The 18,227-nt window shown below is 40.4% G+C and overlaps 1 protein-coding gene across 50 annotated transcripts in view; it reads left to right on the top strand.

Annotated features, from left to right (window-relative positions):
• The window catches only part of LOC110528212 (gastrula zinc finger protein XlCGF58.1), a 41,771-nt gene extending 23,816 nt beyond the window's left edge, over positions 1-17,955 (top strand). For 20 of the 50 annotated variants that reach the window (XM_036983795.1, XM_036983781.1, XM_036983766.1 and 17 more), the window contains 12 exons: positions 476-559; positions 1,528-1,611; positions 2,155-2,238; positions 4,033-4,116; positions 4,441-4,524; positions 5,297-5,380; positions 7,141-7,224; positions 9,456-9,539; positions 11,453-11,536; positions 12,434-12,517; positions 12,992-13,110; positions 15,110-17,955. In XM_036983795.1, the coding sequence (XP_036839690.1) occupies positions 476-559; positions 1,528-1,611; positions 2,155-2,238; positions 4,033-4,116; positions 4,441-4,524; positions 5,297-5,380; positions 7,141-7,224; positions 9,456-9,539; positions 11,453-11,536; positions 12,434-12,517; positions 12,992-13,110; positions 15,110-15,283 (1,133 nt within the window). In that variant the 3' untranslated portion in view covers positions 15,284-17,955. The remainder of the gene's footprint in view (positions 1-475; positions 560-1,527; positions 1,612-2,154; positions 2,239-4,032; positions 4,117-4,440; positions 4,525-5,296; positions 5,381-7,140; positions 7,225-9,455; positions 9,540-11,452; positions 11,537-12,433; positions 12,518-12,991; positions 13,111-15,109) is intronic. The other 30 variants (XM_036983787.1, XM_036983776.1, XM_036983758.1 and 27 more) reach the window with 28 other exon arrangements.
• Positions 17,956-18,227: the final 272 nt, after the last annotated feature.

Genomic DNA, 18,227 nt, shown 5'->3' with positions numbered 1-18,227 from the left:
ATATTGCATCATTGTTATGTTGTACTTGCGAAGTTCCCAGTAGCACTAGGTCATAAACTGCCACTAAAACCACTTTCTTTTTGCAACTTTGTAAATTGAGCGCTTTAAAAAAGCTTTGAACTACCAGTAGATAATGTCATCAGTTCATCTACTGTGTTGTATCATTAAGTGCAATTTCCTTCATTCTGAAGTCTGGATGGACACCTTGTAAATTGTGGTTCATCATAAATGAATGATGTTTTATTGGCCAATCCAAAATTTGCTCACTATACCAACACCTTTTTGATTAACCCCCAAAACAGCACGCTTTTGAGTTGGTAGTGTAATCGGATTCTTCAGGATGAATAGCAAGGAAGTCAACATCAGGGTTTTATAAGCTATCAATTTATGTTAATGTATATGCCTGAACTTTAATATTGGAACATTTCAATTTATGAAGAGTGCGGCATAAAATAATGCTGTTCTGTGTGTATAGGGGTGAAGCCGTACGCTTGCACCATGTGTGACAAGAGGTTTTTCCAGCGAGACCACCTGCGGAGACACAGCGTCACTCATATGGGTATGGGTCCCTTCACCGTACCCATGTCATTAATCCACACCAGAACAATAGTATACAGAGTTGGAAGGGTTTAGCCTATATGCTAGCTACTGCGTGAATAAAGGATGGCCAATAATTTGTTTATGATGAAATAACATTTTAGATTGTTGGATAAATCATGGTTCTAGGGATGTTAAGGGGGGCTACCAACTGAAAATCTTAAATTCTGCTGTTTGAAAGCAGCATGTTGATAAGAATGTTGCACTATTGATAAATTGTTGATGGTACTGAATGTGCTGTAGTTTATGGTATTAGATCATGAACTTCTCATCATCCAAGTGCAATTTCTTACATTCTCAGCTCCGTGGATGGACGCCTTGTAAAATTGTCTCATCCTAATCAAATTATGTTTAATTGGCCGTCCTTAATTTGCGCACCTTACTTTTTTGATAGACCCCAAAAATGCAAGCTATTGAGGTGGTAGTGAAATCGTATTCTTCAGGGTGAATACCCTGGAAGTTATGGTGCGTTCGAGTGCTGTTGGAAATCCAGAAAATATGAGGTCCGGACTCTGAAATAACCACTTGAACAACATTCCAAATTGTTAGAGGTGGGAAACTTGGGCCCCAAATGTTTTTTTTTTAGACCAAAATATGGTAAAACAAAGCCATTTACAATGTAGCTAGCTTGACACATTGTCAATGTAAGCAAGCTAGCAACATTGGTTCTTCGCCATTAAGCTTAAATCTCATTGGTTGAAAAATTGTGAGCGCCAACTAAAATAGCACTTGAACGCACTCATGTCATAACGATGACTTCACCAACTGGGAAATATGAGATTCTGAGGACCAGTCAAACACACCACCATTGACATCAGTGGTTTATCCAAATCTATTTAGTATAAATGTATATGCCTAAGCTTAATTTTGGAAGACCTCAGTCATTGGAAAGTGAGACATAAAGACATTTTGTATTTTCTGTGTGTACAGCGGTGAAGCCGTTCGCTTGCACCATGTGTGACAAGAGGTTTTTTCAGCGCCACCACCTGCAGAGACACAGCATCACTCATATGGGTATGGGTCCACTCACCGTACCCATGTCTTTAAGATCAGGGTACACCTGAACCCGAGTATACATAGTTGGCGAGGTTTAAACACTTTAACTCAATAATATTTGAATTAAGCAAGTGTTACCATAATTGGTTTTCTTGCATCTCAAAAACACCTTTAAAAACACTCAATCCTTCTGCTTGAAATTAGCACGTTGATAACAATAACAGAGCTAGGTACATATTTTTTTATCGTACTGTATTTGGTGTGAAGTTAATGGTAAAAGATCAAACTTGTCATCAATTTCTTACATTCTACATTTTATTGGCCACCCTTAATTCTTGCACCTTGTCAACACCTTTTTGATTAAAAAAAATAAAAAAAACGCACGCTATTGAGGTGGTGGAGTATTTAGATTCCTCAGGGTGAATACCTTGAATGTTAACGACATCAGTGATTTTTATACGAAATCGATGTAGTATAAAAGTATATGCCTGAACTTAATATTGGAAGACTTCAATCGATGGACAGTGAGACACAAAATAATCTGCGTGTGTGTGTGTATAGGGGTGAAGCCGTACGCTTGCACCATGTGTGACAAGAGGTTTTTTGAGCGCCACCGCCTGCGGAGACACAGCATCACTCATATGGGTATGGGTCCGCTCACCGTACCCACATCATTAAGATCAGGCTACACCTGAACCTTAGTATACATATCCCCCCCCCCCCCCCCCCCCCAAAGCTCAGAATATCTGGTATATACAGTGCCTTGCGAAAGTATTCGGCCCCCTTGAACTTTGCGACCTTTTGCCACATTTCAGGCTTCAAACATAAAGATATAAAACTGTATTTTTTTGTGAAGAATCAACAACAAGTGGGACACAATCATGAAGTGGAACGACATTTATTGGATATTTCAAACATTTTTAACAAATCAAAAACTGAAAACTTGGGCGTGCAAAATTATTCAGCCCCTTTACTTTCAGTGCAGCAAACTCTCTCCAGAAGTTCAGTGAGGATCACTGAATGATCCAATGTTGACCTAAATGACTCATGAGGATAAATACAATCCACCTGTGTGTAATCAAGTCTCCGAATAAATGCACCTGCACTGTGATAGTCTCAGAGGTCCGTTAAAAGCGCAGAGAGCATCATGAAGAACAAGGAACACACCAGGCAGGTCCGAGATACTGTTGTGAAGAAGTTTAAAGCTGGATTTGGATACAAAAAGACTTCCCAAGCTTTTAACATCCCAAGGAGCACTGTGCAAGCGGTAATATTGAAATGGAAGGAGTATCAGACCACTGCAAATCTACCAAGACCTGGCCGTCCCTCTAAACTTTCAGCTCATACAAGGAGAAGACTGATCAGAGATGCAGCCAAGAGGCCCATGATCACTCTGGATGAACTGCAGAGATCTACAGCTGAGGTGGGAGACTCTGTCCATAGGACAACAATCAGTCGTATATTGCACAAATCTGGCCTTTATGGATGAGTGGCAAGAAGAAAGCCATTTCTTAAAGATATCCATAAAAAGTTTGCCACAAGCCACCTGGGAGACACACCAAACATGTGGAAGAAGGTGCTCTGGTCAGATGATACCAAAATTGAACTTTTTGGCAACAATGCAAAACGTTATGTTTGGCGTAAAAGCAACACAGCTGAACACACCATCCCCACTGTCAAACATGGTGGTGGCAGCATCATGGTTTGGGCCTGCTTTTCTTCAGCAGGGACAGGGAAGATGGTTAAAATTGATGGGAAGATGGATGGAGCCAAATACAGGACCATTCTGGAAGAAAACCTGATGGAGTCTGCAAAAGACCTGAGACTGGGACGGAGATTTGTCTTCCAACAAGACAATGATCCAAAACATAAAGCAAAATCTACAATGGAATGGTTCAAAAATAAACATATCCAGGTGTTAGAATAGCCAAGTCAAAGTCCAGACCTGAATCCAATCGAGAATCTGTGGAAAGAACTGAAAACTGCTGTTCACAAATGCTCTCCATCCAACCTCACTGAGCTCGAGCTGTTTTGCAAGGAGGAATGGGAAAAAATGTCAGTCTCTCGATGTGCAAAACTGATAGAGACATACCCCAAGTGACTTACAGCTGTAATCGCAGCAAAAGGGGGCGCTACAAAGTATTAACTTAAGGGGGCTGAATAATTTTGCACGCCCAATTTTTCAGTTTTTGATTTGTTAAAAAAGTTTGAAATATCCAATAAATGTCGTTCCACTTCATGATTGTGTCCCACTTGTTGTTGATTCTTCACAAAAAAATACAGTTTTATATCTTTATGTTTGAAGCCTGAAATGTGGCAAAAGGTTGCAAAGTTCAAGGGGGCCGAATACTTTCGCAAGGCACTGTACCTGAACTTAAAATGGAACACTTCAATCGATGGAGAGTGCAGCATTAACATAATGATGTTCTGTGTGTATAGGGGTGAAGCCGTTCGCTTGCACCATGTGTGACAAGAGGTTTTTTCAGCGCCACCACCTGCGGAGACACAGCATCACTCATATGGGTATGGGTCCACTCACCGTACCCATGTCTTTAAGATCAGGGTACACCTGAATCCTAGTATACAGGGTTGGCAGGATTTATATGCTAGTTATGCACAAAGAAATGTATAGATTATATATATATATATATATATATATATATATATATATATATATAAAATTATTTGTGGATAGGTTGGATATGAAAAACACAATTTCCCATAAGTTTGTATGGACAGCAGTGGCTTATAAACAATTCATTTAGTTTAACTGAATATACATAATATTGGAAGACTTCAGTGGATTAATTCTGAGAACCAAAGTAACGTATTGTTCTGTGTGTATAGGGGTGAAGCCGTACGCTTGCACCATGTGTGACAAGAGGTTTTTTCAGCGCCACCACCTGGCGAGACACAGCGTCACTCACATGGGTATGTCATTAAGGCTATTGGTGAAATGTTTGCATGTTAGGTTTGATATTCAAAACGTCCATAATTCCATTTCTTCTAAGGACAAGGGCTTATATTACTACCAGATGATGTCATCAGCTCATGTGATGTGTTTTGCTATTTTGGGAAAAACAACTACACCGACTGTTCGATAACTCGCACCTCAATAGCATGCGGATTCGGATCTCTTCCAAATTGTCTTCTATTTTCAAACCGAGACTATTTAAATTGAGCAGGTGTTATCATACTTTTTTTCTTGTAACCTTAACAAGAAGTAGTTCAAGTAATTCTACCATCCCAAAACGGGTCCATTCTGCTGCGTGAAAGCAGCACGTTGATAACACTGCTTATTATTAGCTCTCTTGTAATTCCGTGTCAAGTGGTGTTTTGGGTATGAGAGAAATCACACTTGATGACAAGTTCATTCTGAACCCAGTGGATGGAAAGCCCTATATTTTCTACCATTTTAAAAGTGAGTTCTGTACAGATGACGTTTTATTGCTCAACCCCAATTCCCACGTAAAACAAAAAAACGTGTGCTTTGTTCGACTCCAACGACCACCGCGAGTTATCGAAGTGGCGGTGTAATGACATTTTCAGTGTTAATCCTCTGTTATAATTGCATAGGTTTACAACAGTGATTAATAAACAATTAATCAAGTATAAACTCATACACATGCTATTCAATAGATTCACACATCTTTGAAGGATGGAGTGTGAAACAGAAAAATAATAAAACATTCTTTGTGTATAGGAGTGAAGCCGTATGGTTGCACCATGTGTGACAAGAGGTTTTATCAGCGCCACCACCTGGCGAGACACAGCGTCACACATATGGGTATGGTTCTGACACCGTTCTGTCATTAAAGGAATAGTTCACCCAAATTACAAAATTACATTGGTTTCCTTACCCTGTAAGCAGTCTACGGACAAGGTATAACAGCAGTACATGCTTTGGTTTAGATTCCCTGGCACTGTGTCCAAATACTGGAGTTTTAGCATTTGTGGCACAAATCACATTCAAATCATGGTACCGATATTATCATTTTCAGGCATGTTCAAATCATCGACGTGACTGAGCTGCACAATACATTTTTGACACTTGGATGATTTGGACATGTGCAGAAAATGCTAATATCGGTACCATGACTTGAATGGGATTTGTGCTATAAATAGTAGCATTTTGCGTGCCTCCCGAGTGGCGCAGCGGTCTAAGGCACTGCAGTGCTTGAGGCTTTACTACAGATCCGGGTTCGATCCCGGGATGTGTTGCGACTGGGAGACCCATGAAGCGGCGCACAATTGGCCCAGCGTTGTCTGGGTTAGGGGATGGTTTGGCCGGCCGGGATGTCCTTGTCCCATCGTGCTCTAGGGGCTCCTGTGGCGGGCCAGGCACATGCCAGTTGTACAGCGTTTCCTCCAACACATTGGTGCGGCTGGCTTCCGGGTTAAGTGAGCAGTGTCAAGAAGCAGTGCGGCTTGGCAGGGTCATGTTTCAGGGAACGCATGGCTCTCGACCTTCGCCTCTCCTGAGTCGTCTGTATGGTAGTTGCAGCGATAGGACAAAACTGTAACTACAAATTGGATATCACGAAGTTGGCGAGAAAAAGGTGTCAAAGACATTTTATTAAAAAAAAAAGAAAAACAAGCACTATTAGCATTTGGAAACCGTGCCAGGGAAATAAAACCAAAGCATGGATTGCTGATGTACCTTGTCCATAGACCGCTTACAGGGTACGGAAACCAATGTAATTTTGCAATTTGGGTGAACCATCCCTTAAAGATCAGGACACACAAACCCTAGTATACAAGGTTGGCAGGATTTATACGCTAGTCATGCACAAAGAAATGTATTGATGAATATATAATATTTTGTAAGTTTTGTTTGATATGTAATTACCCTTGAGAATGAAGCTAATGTTAGGCTAATATTACCACCAGATGACATCAGCTCATGGGATGTGTGCAAAATGTATTACCAAGAAATTGGCAAAAAAACAAGTACATTGACCACTCCGTAACTCATGCATCAATAAGATTAAAAACGTAGTTGTGGAGATGTCTTCCAAACATGTTTGTATTTTCAAGCCAGACAGTTATGATAATTGTTATTGGATGTTATTGGAAACTGCAGAAACGGTTACAGATGTCTACAATCTGAAAACACCCAATCCTGCTCAGTATTGCCAACTTGGACACTTTACCTTAGTCACTAGATCTAGCAACATTTTGGACCCCTGAAAGTGACTAGGAGTCAGGACGAATTCAGCAATTATTTAAAGCATTCTCGAGCGTTTGCCTCAAGAGTTTTCAGAAATTTGCGACAGGCTATGTAATGATCACATGCCTTGAAAATGTGTGTAATCTAACAACTTCTATTGACAATGTGTAGACAATAGCTTTTTTCCCCAAAAAAAGTTGGCAACACCGGCCCTGTTGCGTGAAGGCAGAATGTTAATAATAACAGCACTTAGTGCATATTGTCAGTCCAGCTGTTATTGTGCCTGATGTTTATGGCAAACCTAATATTGGAAGATTTCAATATGGAGTGTGGGGCATTACAGTAATGTATTGATATTCTTGTGTGTGTGTGTGTAGGGGTGAAGCCATACGGTTGCACCATGTGTGACAAGCGGTTTTACCAGCGTTACCTCCTGGCAAGACACAGCCTCACTCATTTGGGTAGGGGTCCGCTCACCGTACCCACCTTACCCAAGATTAGGCTACACCTGAACCCCAGTATACAGGGTTGGCAGAATTTATATGCTAGTCGTGCTCAAAGGAATGTATTCAGTGCCTTCAAAGTATTCATACACCTTGAATTATTCCACATTTTGTGTAACAGCCTAAATTCAAAATGGATTTATAGATTTTCTTGCCCATCTACACGCAATACCCCATAATAACAAAGTTAAAACATGTTTGCAGATTTATTGAAAATAAAATACAGGTATCTAATTTACGTAAGTATTCACACCCCTGAGTCAAAATTTTGTAGAAGCACCTTTGGCAGCGATTACAGCTGTGAGTCTTTCTGGGTAAGCCTGAGCTTTACACACCTGGATTGTGCAAATTTGTCAATTTCTTTAAAAAAAATATTCTAGCTCTGTCAAATTTGTTGTTGATAATTTCTAGACAATCATTTTCAGGTCTTTCCATAGATTTTTCAAGTAGATTTAAGTCAAAACTGTACCTCTGCCATTCACTGTCTTCTTTGTAAGCAGCACCAGTGTAGATTTGGCCTTGTTTTAGGTTATTGTCCTGCTGAAAGGTGAATTCATCGCTCAGTGTCTGGTTTTCCTCTAGGATTTTGCCTGTGCTTAGCTCCATTCTGTTTATTTTCTATCCTAAAAAACTCCCCATTCCTTAACTATTACAAGCATAACCATAACATGATGCAGCCACCACTATGATTGAAAATATGGAGAGGGGAACTCAGTAATATGTATTGGATTTGCCCCAAGCAACACTTTGTATTCAGGACAAAAAGTGAATTGCTTTGCTACATTTTTTGCACTATTACTTTAGTGCCTTGTTGCAAACAGGATGCATTTTTTAAAGTATTTTTTATTCTGTACTGGCTTCCTTTTCACTCTGTCAATTAGGTTTGTATTATGGAGTACAATGTTGATCCATCCTCAGTTTTATCCTATCACTGCCATTAAACTCCGTAACTGTTTAAAAGTCACCATTGGCCTCATGGTGAAATCCCTGAGCGGTTTCCTTACACTCCGGCAGCGGCGTTACGTTAGGAAGGACGCCTGTATTTTTGTAGTGACTGGGTGAATTGTGTGTGTGTATGTGTATATATATATATATATATATAAGTGTATATATATCTCTCTACCAGTAGCTTTACGAGGCATTGGAAAACCTCCCTGGTCTTTTGCGGTTGTTTGAAATGCACTGCTCGACTGAGGGGCCTTACAATTATCTGTATGTGTGGGGTACAGAGAGAAGCTAATTTTTACTCCTGAACTTATTTAGGCTTGTCATAACACATACATTTTAAATTTAGGCTGTAACGCATCCAAATTTGGAGGAAGTCAAGGTGTGTGAATACTTTCTGAATGCAATATAGGTGAAATATATTCTCTACATTTTAGGTTTGATCCCCCAAAAAGTTAATAATGTAATTTCACTTAAGGATTTGAAAGGCTAGTTTTACTACCAGATTACATTTGATGAGATGTGTGGTGGATATAAGCGATTAAAAAAAAGCATGAAACTTAATTGTCCAAAAAATGATCACTGAAAACGCAGGACGTCATGCCTCAATAAGGTTCAAATTGGAATAACTCCCAGTTGTAATGATGTCTTCCAAAATTGTATGTGTATTTTAAATCCAGACAGTTTATGATGTATTAGTTAAATGACAGATATTGGAACCTGCAGAAAGGGTTAAAGATGTCTACAATCTGAAAACACCTTCTCCTGCTCTGTATTTCCAACTTGGCAATGTTGCACTAGTCATTAGATCTTTCAGTCCCCTTCTCATTTCCCCCCTAAAAGTGGCTAAGGTAAATTCAGCATTATTTAAGGATTATTTTACCTGTTAGTTTTCAAAAATGAAGCGACTTTCCTGCAGTGATTTGGCCTAGTCAGAACAGCAGCGTACACACACACTGTGCTGATGATGATCACATGCCTTACAAATGTGTGTTTGGAAGTTATCATGGAAATCAATTGTCTACTTTATCTACAATTTTTGTAACATTGTGCTGCTAACAATAGCTGGTTTCTTACCCCACAAAAAGTTGTCAACACCAGTCCTGTTGTGTGAAGGCAGAATGTTGATGACAGCACTTGGTGCATATTGTCTGTTGTGCTGTATTTGTCTGAACTTTATGGAAAACTTAGTGGAAGACTAACAAGAGGCACAAAGTAACATATTGATGCCCTTGTGTGTATAGGGGTGAAGCCATATGGTTGCACCATGTGTGACAAGAGATTTTACCAGCGATACCACCTCTCAAGACACAGCCTCACTCATTTGGGTAGGGGTCCGCTCACCGTACCCACTGTACCCAAGATCAGGCCACACCTCAAGCCTTGCATATAGGGTTAGCAGGATGTACAGGAGCAGTCGCACCTACTCATTCCAGGGTTTTTCTTTATTTTTACTATTTTCTACATTGTATAATAATAGTGAAGACATCAAAACTGAAATAACATATGGAATCATGTAGTAACCAAAAAGTGTTAAACAAATCTAAATATTTTGAGATTCTTCACTGTAGCCACCCTTTGCCTTGATGACAGCTTTGTAAACTCTTGGCATTCTCTCAATCAGCTTCATGAGTTAGTCACCTGGAATGCATTTCAATTAACAGGTGTGCCTTGTTAAAAGTTAATTTGTGGAATTTCTTTCCTTAATGTGTTTGAGGCAATCAGATGTGTTGTGACAAGGTAGGGGTGGTATACAGAAGATGGACCCATTTGGGAAAAGACCAAGTCCATAGTTTGACAAGAACAGTTCAAATAAGCAAAGAGAAATGACACTCCATTACTTTAAGACATGGTCAGTACATCAAGAAAAAGACCTTTGAAAGTTTCTCCAAGTGCCGTCGCAAAAACCATCAAGCACTATGACGAAACTGGCTCTCATGAGGACCGCCACAGGAATGGAAGACCCAGAGTTACCTCTGCTGTTGGAGGATAAGTTCATTAGAGTTACTAGCCTCAAATTGCTGCCCAAATAAATGCTTCACAGAGTTCTAGTAATAGACACATCTCAAACACAACTGTTCAGAGGAGACTGAGTGAATCAGGCCAAATTGCTGCAAAGAAACCACTACTAAAGGACACCAATAAGAAGTAAAGACTTGCTTGGGCCAAGAAACATGAGCAATGGACATTAGAACTGTTGAAAAACTGTCCTTTGGTCTGATGAGTCCAAATTTGAAATGTTTGGTTCCAACCGTCATGTCTTTGTGAGATGCAGAGTAGGTGAACAGATGACCGCCGCATGTCTGGTTCCCACTATGAGGCATGGAGGAGGTGGTGTGATAGTGCTTTGCTGGTGACACTGATTTATTTCGAATTCGAGGCACAATTAACCAGCATGACTACCACAGCATTCTGCAGCGATGCGCCATCCCATCTGGTCTGCGCTTAGTGGGACTATTATTTGTTTTTCAACAGGACAATGACCCAACACACCTCCAGGCTGTATAAGGGCTATTTGACCAAGGAGGAGAGTGATGGAGTGTTGCGTCAGATGACCTGGCCTCCACAATCACCTGACCTCAACTGAATTGAGATTGTTTGAGATGAGTTGGACTGCAGAGTGAAGGAAAAGCAGCCAACAAGTGCTCAGCATATGTGGGAACTCCTTCAAGACTGTTGGAAAAGCATTCTAGGTGAAGCTAGTTGAGAGAATGCCAATAGTGCTCAAAGCTATCAAGGCAAAGGGTGGCTACTTTGAAGAATCTCAACTATAAAATGTATTTTGATTTAACACGTTATTTCGTAGTTTGTAGAAAATAGTATAAATAAAGAAAAAACATTGAATGAGTAGGTGTCCAAACTTTTGACTGGTACTGTATATGATAGTCATCATGCACAAATAAATATAGGTGAAATATATATTGTTAGGTTTAATATCCAAAAAAGTCCAGAATTTCCATAAGTTTGGATGAGAAGGGGTAGTTTTACTATTAGATTACATCATCAGCTCATGTGATGTGTTGTGGTTGTGGACTAAAGCATTGAAAAATACATTTAAAAAAATAGTTGGAGAAAACATCTCCCTGATTCTTCCACCTGAATCCCCTGTAAGTCATTGCATGAATTGAAATTAGTGGTAAAAATCAGTTTAGCGTAAATGGATAAACTGTACTTAAACTTCCTATTGGACTTAAAATGGTGCGAGGCACAAAAATAATATCTCAATGCTTTGTGCATTTAGGTGTGAAACCTTACGCTTGCACCATGTGTGACATGAGGTTTGTTCAGCGCTACCACCTGACAAGACACTGCCTCACTCATACGGGTACAGTCCGCTCACCGTACCTATCACACATACAAGCTAGTAAAGGATGTTCGTAATATATTTTCACACACGTAATGAAGGACTGCTAGAAAATAAAAATGTCTCATCTACATAGTTTTGTAGTGATAAATTAGTAAATTGTTGATTTTAAGTTTAAAATACTGCAGCAACACAAATTAATATTTGTAATACATTCTAGTACAAGTTCCATTTTTTATTGTTTAAAGCTAGACCCCTAAAGATCTTCAGCTAATTTAGCTATCATGTGGATGTTGAGATAATAAAAACATTTATTTGAACAATAAATCTATAACAATCTATTTCCTGCTATTCCAAACATGAATTGGCCAAGCACCAAGTAAAACGATATCATATTGTAAGCTTGTTGTGAGACATTGTCTGCAGCTAAGTAGCTATTGCTATAATGATTTTAGTGAAGAATTTAGTTAAAATTTGAAACTACAACTATTTTTTACATTGTCTAATGATTATTTTAGCTAGTTATTTTTGCAGTGGGATTATACGTTCTGCGAAGGCTTTGACACACAATTACAGATTTTGTTCTTAATAGTTTTATTCGGTGCTTAGTTCACAATTAGTTCACAATTGCGTGTGTTGATTGTTGTTAATTAGCTAGTAGTGTTTTATGATGAAAAAAATTAGTGTTCATTAGAGCTTAATAAACAAGTCAGATTGCCACGTCTTCTCATCCTTGTGATCAACAGCCCCCATCTTCAGGGTCCACATCGTGATATGACACGTAAAGCACTCTTACTGTAATTGTTACATGCTTATGGTAGCAAACAATTATCTCACAATAGTATTTGTAGTGCTAACTTGATTTTTGTGTTGTACTCTTTGGAGTGAGAGCTAATGCATTGCTCTGTGTGTGTATAGGGGTGAAGCCGTATGCTTGTTCCATGTGTGACATGAGGTTTATTCAGCGTAACCACCTGGAGAGACACAGCCACACTCATACGGGTATGCCCCCATTTACTGTACCCTTATCCCCAATAAAGGCTATTTTAACCAAAACAAATATACGATCACAACAAACTCGAGTTTGGATTGTCATGTCATTTGATGAGCTGTTGAACCAGCCTCAAACTATCAAAACTTTTCAGTGGCATTGAGTTGGTTTGATTTAAAAAGCAAAAACAAATATCAGTTTCCACTTTTATCTACACATAATGAGTTGATGACAAGACATCTTAAAATGTTACCACAAGTTTAGTTTCTTATCCTTAATTCCTGTCCAGAAACTGGCTCATATTCAGTAGTTTGTCTTAGTTTTGATGTCAGAAGATCTAAAAAAACAGTTTCCCATCACTTTAACAAACATTTGTAGATTGGTTATTGTAGCCAGTAGACTTTTTTAAGAGTAAATCATATACAGTTTGTTGTGGTTGGACTCTGTGGATTTGATGTGATGAATCTGTTTGTGTGCTCTTTTAGGGGAGAAGCCGTTTGCTTGTGACATGTGTGACATGAGGTTTATCCAGCGTTACCATCTGGAGAGACACAAGCGTGTCCACAGCGGAGAGAAGCCTTATCAATGTGAGCGATGCCAGCAGGTAAAATAACTTAGACACAGACGAGGAACAGAGAAAGAGGCACACACATACCCAGGCACGTACATATACACACCTGCATTGGAGAGATGCCATCTGTGTGAGCAGTGCCAACACGTAGAAGAACTTGCCTTGCGTGCTGGCACTGAGGAACACATACACACCAGACATGCTCACGAAGCAAGGAGAGAGCGTCATGCCCTCTTACGTTACAAAACATCTGCTGCAGGGTGAGCAGTGGTTACAAAACATCTGCTGCAGGGTGAGCAGTGGTTACAAAACATCTGCTGCAGGGTGAGCAGTGGTTACAAAACATCTGCTGCAGGGTGAGCAGTGGTTACAAAACATCTGCTGCAGGGTGAGCAGTGGTTACAAAACATCTGCTGCAGGGTGAGCAGTGGTTACAAAACATCTGCTGCAGGGTGAGCAGTGGTTACAAAACATCTGCTGCAGGGTGAGCAGTGGTTACAAAACATCTGCCGCAGGGTGAGCAGTGGTTACAAAACATCTGCTGCAGGGTGAGCAGTGACCGCACATTGGAGAATGGTGTCACAGAGGCACATGTACACGCTGATAGACACGTAGCAAAGACATGCCCTACCAGGTTAGAATTTTATTTTTTAGGGTGAGCAGTGCCAGCACATAAGAGAATGTATTGCATTGGTCATGCACACACACGGATATACCAACATACAGATGCCTGCCCACGTTAAAAATAAGTATTCTCCTTGGGCTGTGCCCGCAGGTAAGAGAATGTATGCACATACTCTGACATGCAGTCACGTCTGTAGCCATGAAGTGCTTTGAAAGGTTGGTCATGGCTCACATCAACACCATCATCCCGGAAACCCTAGACCCACTCCAATTCACATACCGCCCCAACAGATCCACAGATGACGCAATCTCAATTGCACTTCACACTTCCTTTTCCCACCTGGACAAAAGGACCACCTATCTGAAAATGCTGTTCATTGACTACAGCTCAGCGTTCAAGACATTGCAGTGCCAGGACAGCACACTCTCCCTCAATGTGAGCAGGACAAAGGAGATGATCGTGGACTACAGGAAAAAGAGTGCCGAACACATCCCCCTTCACGGGGCTGCAGTGGAGCGGATCGAGAGTTTCAAGTTCCTTGCTGTCCACATCGCCAACAAACTATCATGGTCCAACCACACCAAGAACGTTGTGACGAGAGCACGACAACACCTTTTCCCCCTCGAGACTGAAAATATTTGGCATGGGTCCCCAGATCCTCAGTTCTACAGCTGCACCATCGAGAGCATCCTGACCGGTTGCATCATTGCCTGGTATGGCAACTGCTCGGGATTTGACTGCAAGGCGCTACAGAGGGTAGTGCGTACGGCCCGGTATATCACTGGGGCGAAACTTCCTGCCATCCAGGATCTATATACTAGGCAGTGTCAGAGGAAGGCCCAAACAATTATCGCTCCAGTCACCCTAGTCATAGACTCATAGCTACCGCACGGCAAGCGGTACCCAGAGCGCCAAATCTAGGTCCAAAAGGCTTCATAACAGCGTCTACCCCCAAGCCATAAGACTCCTGAACAGCTAATCAAATGGCCACCCAGACTATTTACATTGACCCCCTTTGTTTTAACACTGCTGCTGCTCGCTGTTTATTATCTATGCGTAGGCACTTTACCCCTACCTACATGTACAAATGACCTTGACTAACTTGTACCCCTGCACATTGACTCGGTACTGGTACCCCTTGTATATAGCCTCATTGTTATTTTATTACTTTACTTTATTACTTTATTAAGTCTATTTTCTTAACCTACAATGCAGTTCTAAGAAAATAAAGTTAAAGGCTTGTAAGTAAGCATTTCACGGTAAGATTGTATAAGATTGGATTTGACCCACATGCACCAGAAAAGCCCATTGACCAAACGGACACAGTGGGCTTAATTTTATTGGGCATGTGTACACACTCATCTGTTTAAATGAATGCTGCATAAATCCTCCATGTATGTGTTGTAGAACTTCTCGCGGACGGACCGGCTGCTGCGACATCGGCGGCTGTGCCAGGGCCGTGGTGTGGCCAAGGTGGAGAACCAGCCGTGCTGCGAGCCCCGCCCTTACTCCCAGGAGCCCCCACCCGCTCCACCCACCTGGAGCCCCCTTCACCCACCCCCTGGTCGACTGGCTGTCTGACTGACATTCCCTCCCATCCTCCCTCCCTCCATACACACACACCATCTCCCAGAGACGGGACAGGCCACCTAGTCTCACTCAACCCTGCACTCAGTGGCGCCACACTCTGGCAAAGACTGATCCTTCATCTCGGGTCCTGAGGTTACTATGACAGCGGGACAGATGTTTTTGTCTTCTTTTGAGAGCGAGTTTCCTTCGATAATCGCTGGTCTATTTTGTACTTAATCTATTTTTTAAAAGTTGTTTTTTATTATTATTTAGATGTATTGTTTGTGCTGTTGGTGGTACTCTCTGGTAGAGGGGGTGGGTGTTAAATGTTTGTTACACCATTACAATGATGAAGTGGGATATATATATATCTATATAACAATAAACAACACAGGACGTTTGTAGAAAATGTAGTTTGTGAAAGAAAAAAAGAGTTGTCAGACAATGGTACAGGTGTCAGAACTAAAACAGGGTTCCATAAAGTTTGATTTTAGGACGATATAGGCAAGTGGAGGATGTCCTAACAGGTCAGAAGTGAAGGGTCAGGTCAGAGGATATTGTGGTTCTTGTTGGATAAAGTTGCTGATGACTCAGGAAGTGGAACAGACATGATGATAGTGTTAGCAAGTTACATTACACCCTTTAACTGTGTATGTACAGAGGTCTATGGGAGCAGGTTGCAGGCTCTCTTCTACAGCCAGTTCTTATAAAGATGTACGTGGAAAACAACGGCACAAGATGGCAGCTTCAGCAAGTTCCATTACTTTGTTTGTACAGATCCTCATGTTGAGAGCATAGCAGGAGGTATACACAGTCTTGTGGCCTTAGAGCGTGCTTATGTTATTTGTTTAATTTGCCTTTTGTTTTTTTTTGTTCATTGTTTAATTATAATTTTCAGATAAGGATGCGCCACTGCCTTTTTAAAAGCTGGGTATGTTTTTCCAAAGCTGTCACCCTTATAGAACACTGCTTACTACAATGGCACTATAAGGCATAGGCAAATATTCCTTCATCTGTTCGTTGAGAATTGATATAGTGCTGGTTATTATTGGTAATAATTTAACCCTGGGTTCCTGAATGATTACGTGAGGGGAGTTTGACAATTCCAGTGAGATGCTAATAGTGCTAACTTCAATTTGTCAGGCAGTGCTTTGGTCAGCTAAAGGCCATACAGATACTTTTTCTGATAGTTAAATGAACACGTGTTTCACTTTGCTACACACTAACAAATGCCTTTAACTGAGATTGGGGTAGGTGTGTATAAAGGATTTCTGTCATGTTCTTTCGGGGGTTAGCCTTAACTCGAATAAGATCTCTCTTAAATAATCATTGTAGTGTAAAATTATATTGTAATGAATGACTGTAACCTGTACTGAACTTTTGAACATGTCTGTGGTTTACCCCCTCCAAGTGTAATGGCTACAGAGCACAGAGATGCTTTCATTAATGTCTATCTACTCTTGTCCTGGTTAATCAGTATTCCTATTGGTGGTGTTCCACAGCAGCCTGTCTGTGGGCTTGTAGAGCAGTTTAGGGAAGGATCTCTGAAACCTGGTACTGAGGACCAGTGTGTGCTGGACTTCACTTAAACCGATTCATTGAATTGAATGATTCTCAATGTCGCCAGGCTACTACTGTTAGTGAAACCAATGTACTTTTGTTTATTTAGTAATGCCAAATGTATATTCCAGAAATGTTGCGATGTACACTCTGCAGTAGTTAAGAGATTTAACTGTTTAAAAATGCCTGAGTGATTAAATGATGCAATCCAGCAAACAGGGGTATTCTAGTACCAGGGTTAAGAAACTGCAGCTTACTGTATGATTTGGCAACCCCTTGCCCCAAGAAATGTGGAAAGGATGCCACCTGTAACCACCACTACCCACTAGTGAGGCCACAGGGCAAGGTTGGTTGCCATTAACTGTTAAAGCCCTCTGTTCTGTCCTTTTTAAGGATTGTTCTCAATCTCATGATGAAAATGCAATAGAATCTTTTGAGTCTGATCAGTTAATACAGTGAGGTTTATTTTCTTCTAAGGGTCAGGTAAAGGATGGTGCGGTTAGAGAAGAGCTCCTTGCTCTCTGCTCTACTGTATTTGACGATTCTGGTAATGTTTCAAGGACCTTTTTTTTCTGATAATATAAACACTGGAGTGATAAAAACAAAAGTAAAAAACATGAAATATGGATTTTAAAAAATCAACTGTTCTAGATTTTAGTCTTTAGACAGAGCCTCTTACTACTCAACTTGACAAAGATGGCAGAACCATTTGGATCAGTACTGTGTTGAGAGCCCAGGGCGTTTTAGTAATTTCAAGATTAGAGGTGGTAGTACCTCAAGAAAATGACTGTTTTTATACAGGTCCCCTTCTATTTGTAGTGAATTATATTGATAGAAATATTAGGTAAGCAACAGCATCTACATTAGCTATCACAAGTTAGTATTTTCTTTGTCTTTATTAGTCTTGCATGCAGAGTTATGGTCCTCAGTTAAGATAGGATCTTATATTGATTATTATTTTGTCTAAGCAAAATACGTGCATAAAAATAACTTCTTAAAAAAATGTTACATTTGATTATTGTAAAAATGGGGAAACTAATATGTACCCTTGTGATCCAATTAGTTTTAATTGTAAGGGGAGAGGCTTCCTACCATTATGCTGAAATAAAATACTTTATAAAAGACTTGAGTTTTGTTTCCTCTGTTTACTCCAACAGCCTTGTCTGGGGGGATAATCAGTGATATGAATATATCAAATTGTATTGGTCACAGACGTGTTTAGCAGATGTTATTGCGCGTGTAGCGAAATGCTTGTGAAAGTGATGTTCTTTGAGGGCCGTTGCGCTATCTGTTTGAGGGGGGATATACATAGCTGTGACTATAACCGAAGAAAATTGTCTTGGGAGATAAAACGGTCAGCATTTGTTTGAGGTATTCTAGGTTGGTTGAACAAAAG

This window comes from Oncorhynchus mykiss, chromosome 7, assembly GCF_013265735.2.
Source record: "Oncorhynchus mykiss isolate Arlee chromosome 7, USDA_OmykA_1.1, whole genome shotgun sequence".
NCBI lineage: Eukaryota > Metazoa > Chordata > Actinopteri > Salmoniformes > Salmonidae > Oncorhynchus > Oncorhynchus mykiss.
This window is presented reverse-complemented; position numbering and strand designations above follow the sequence as displayed.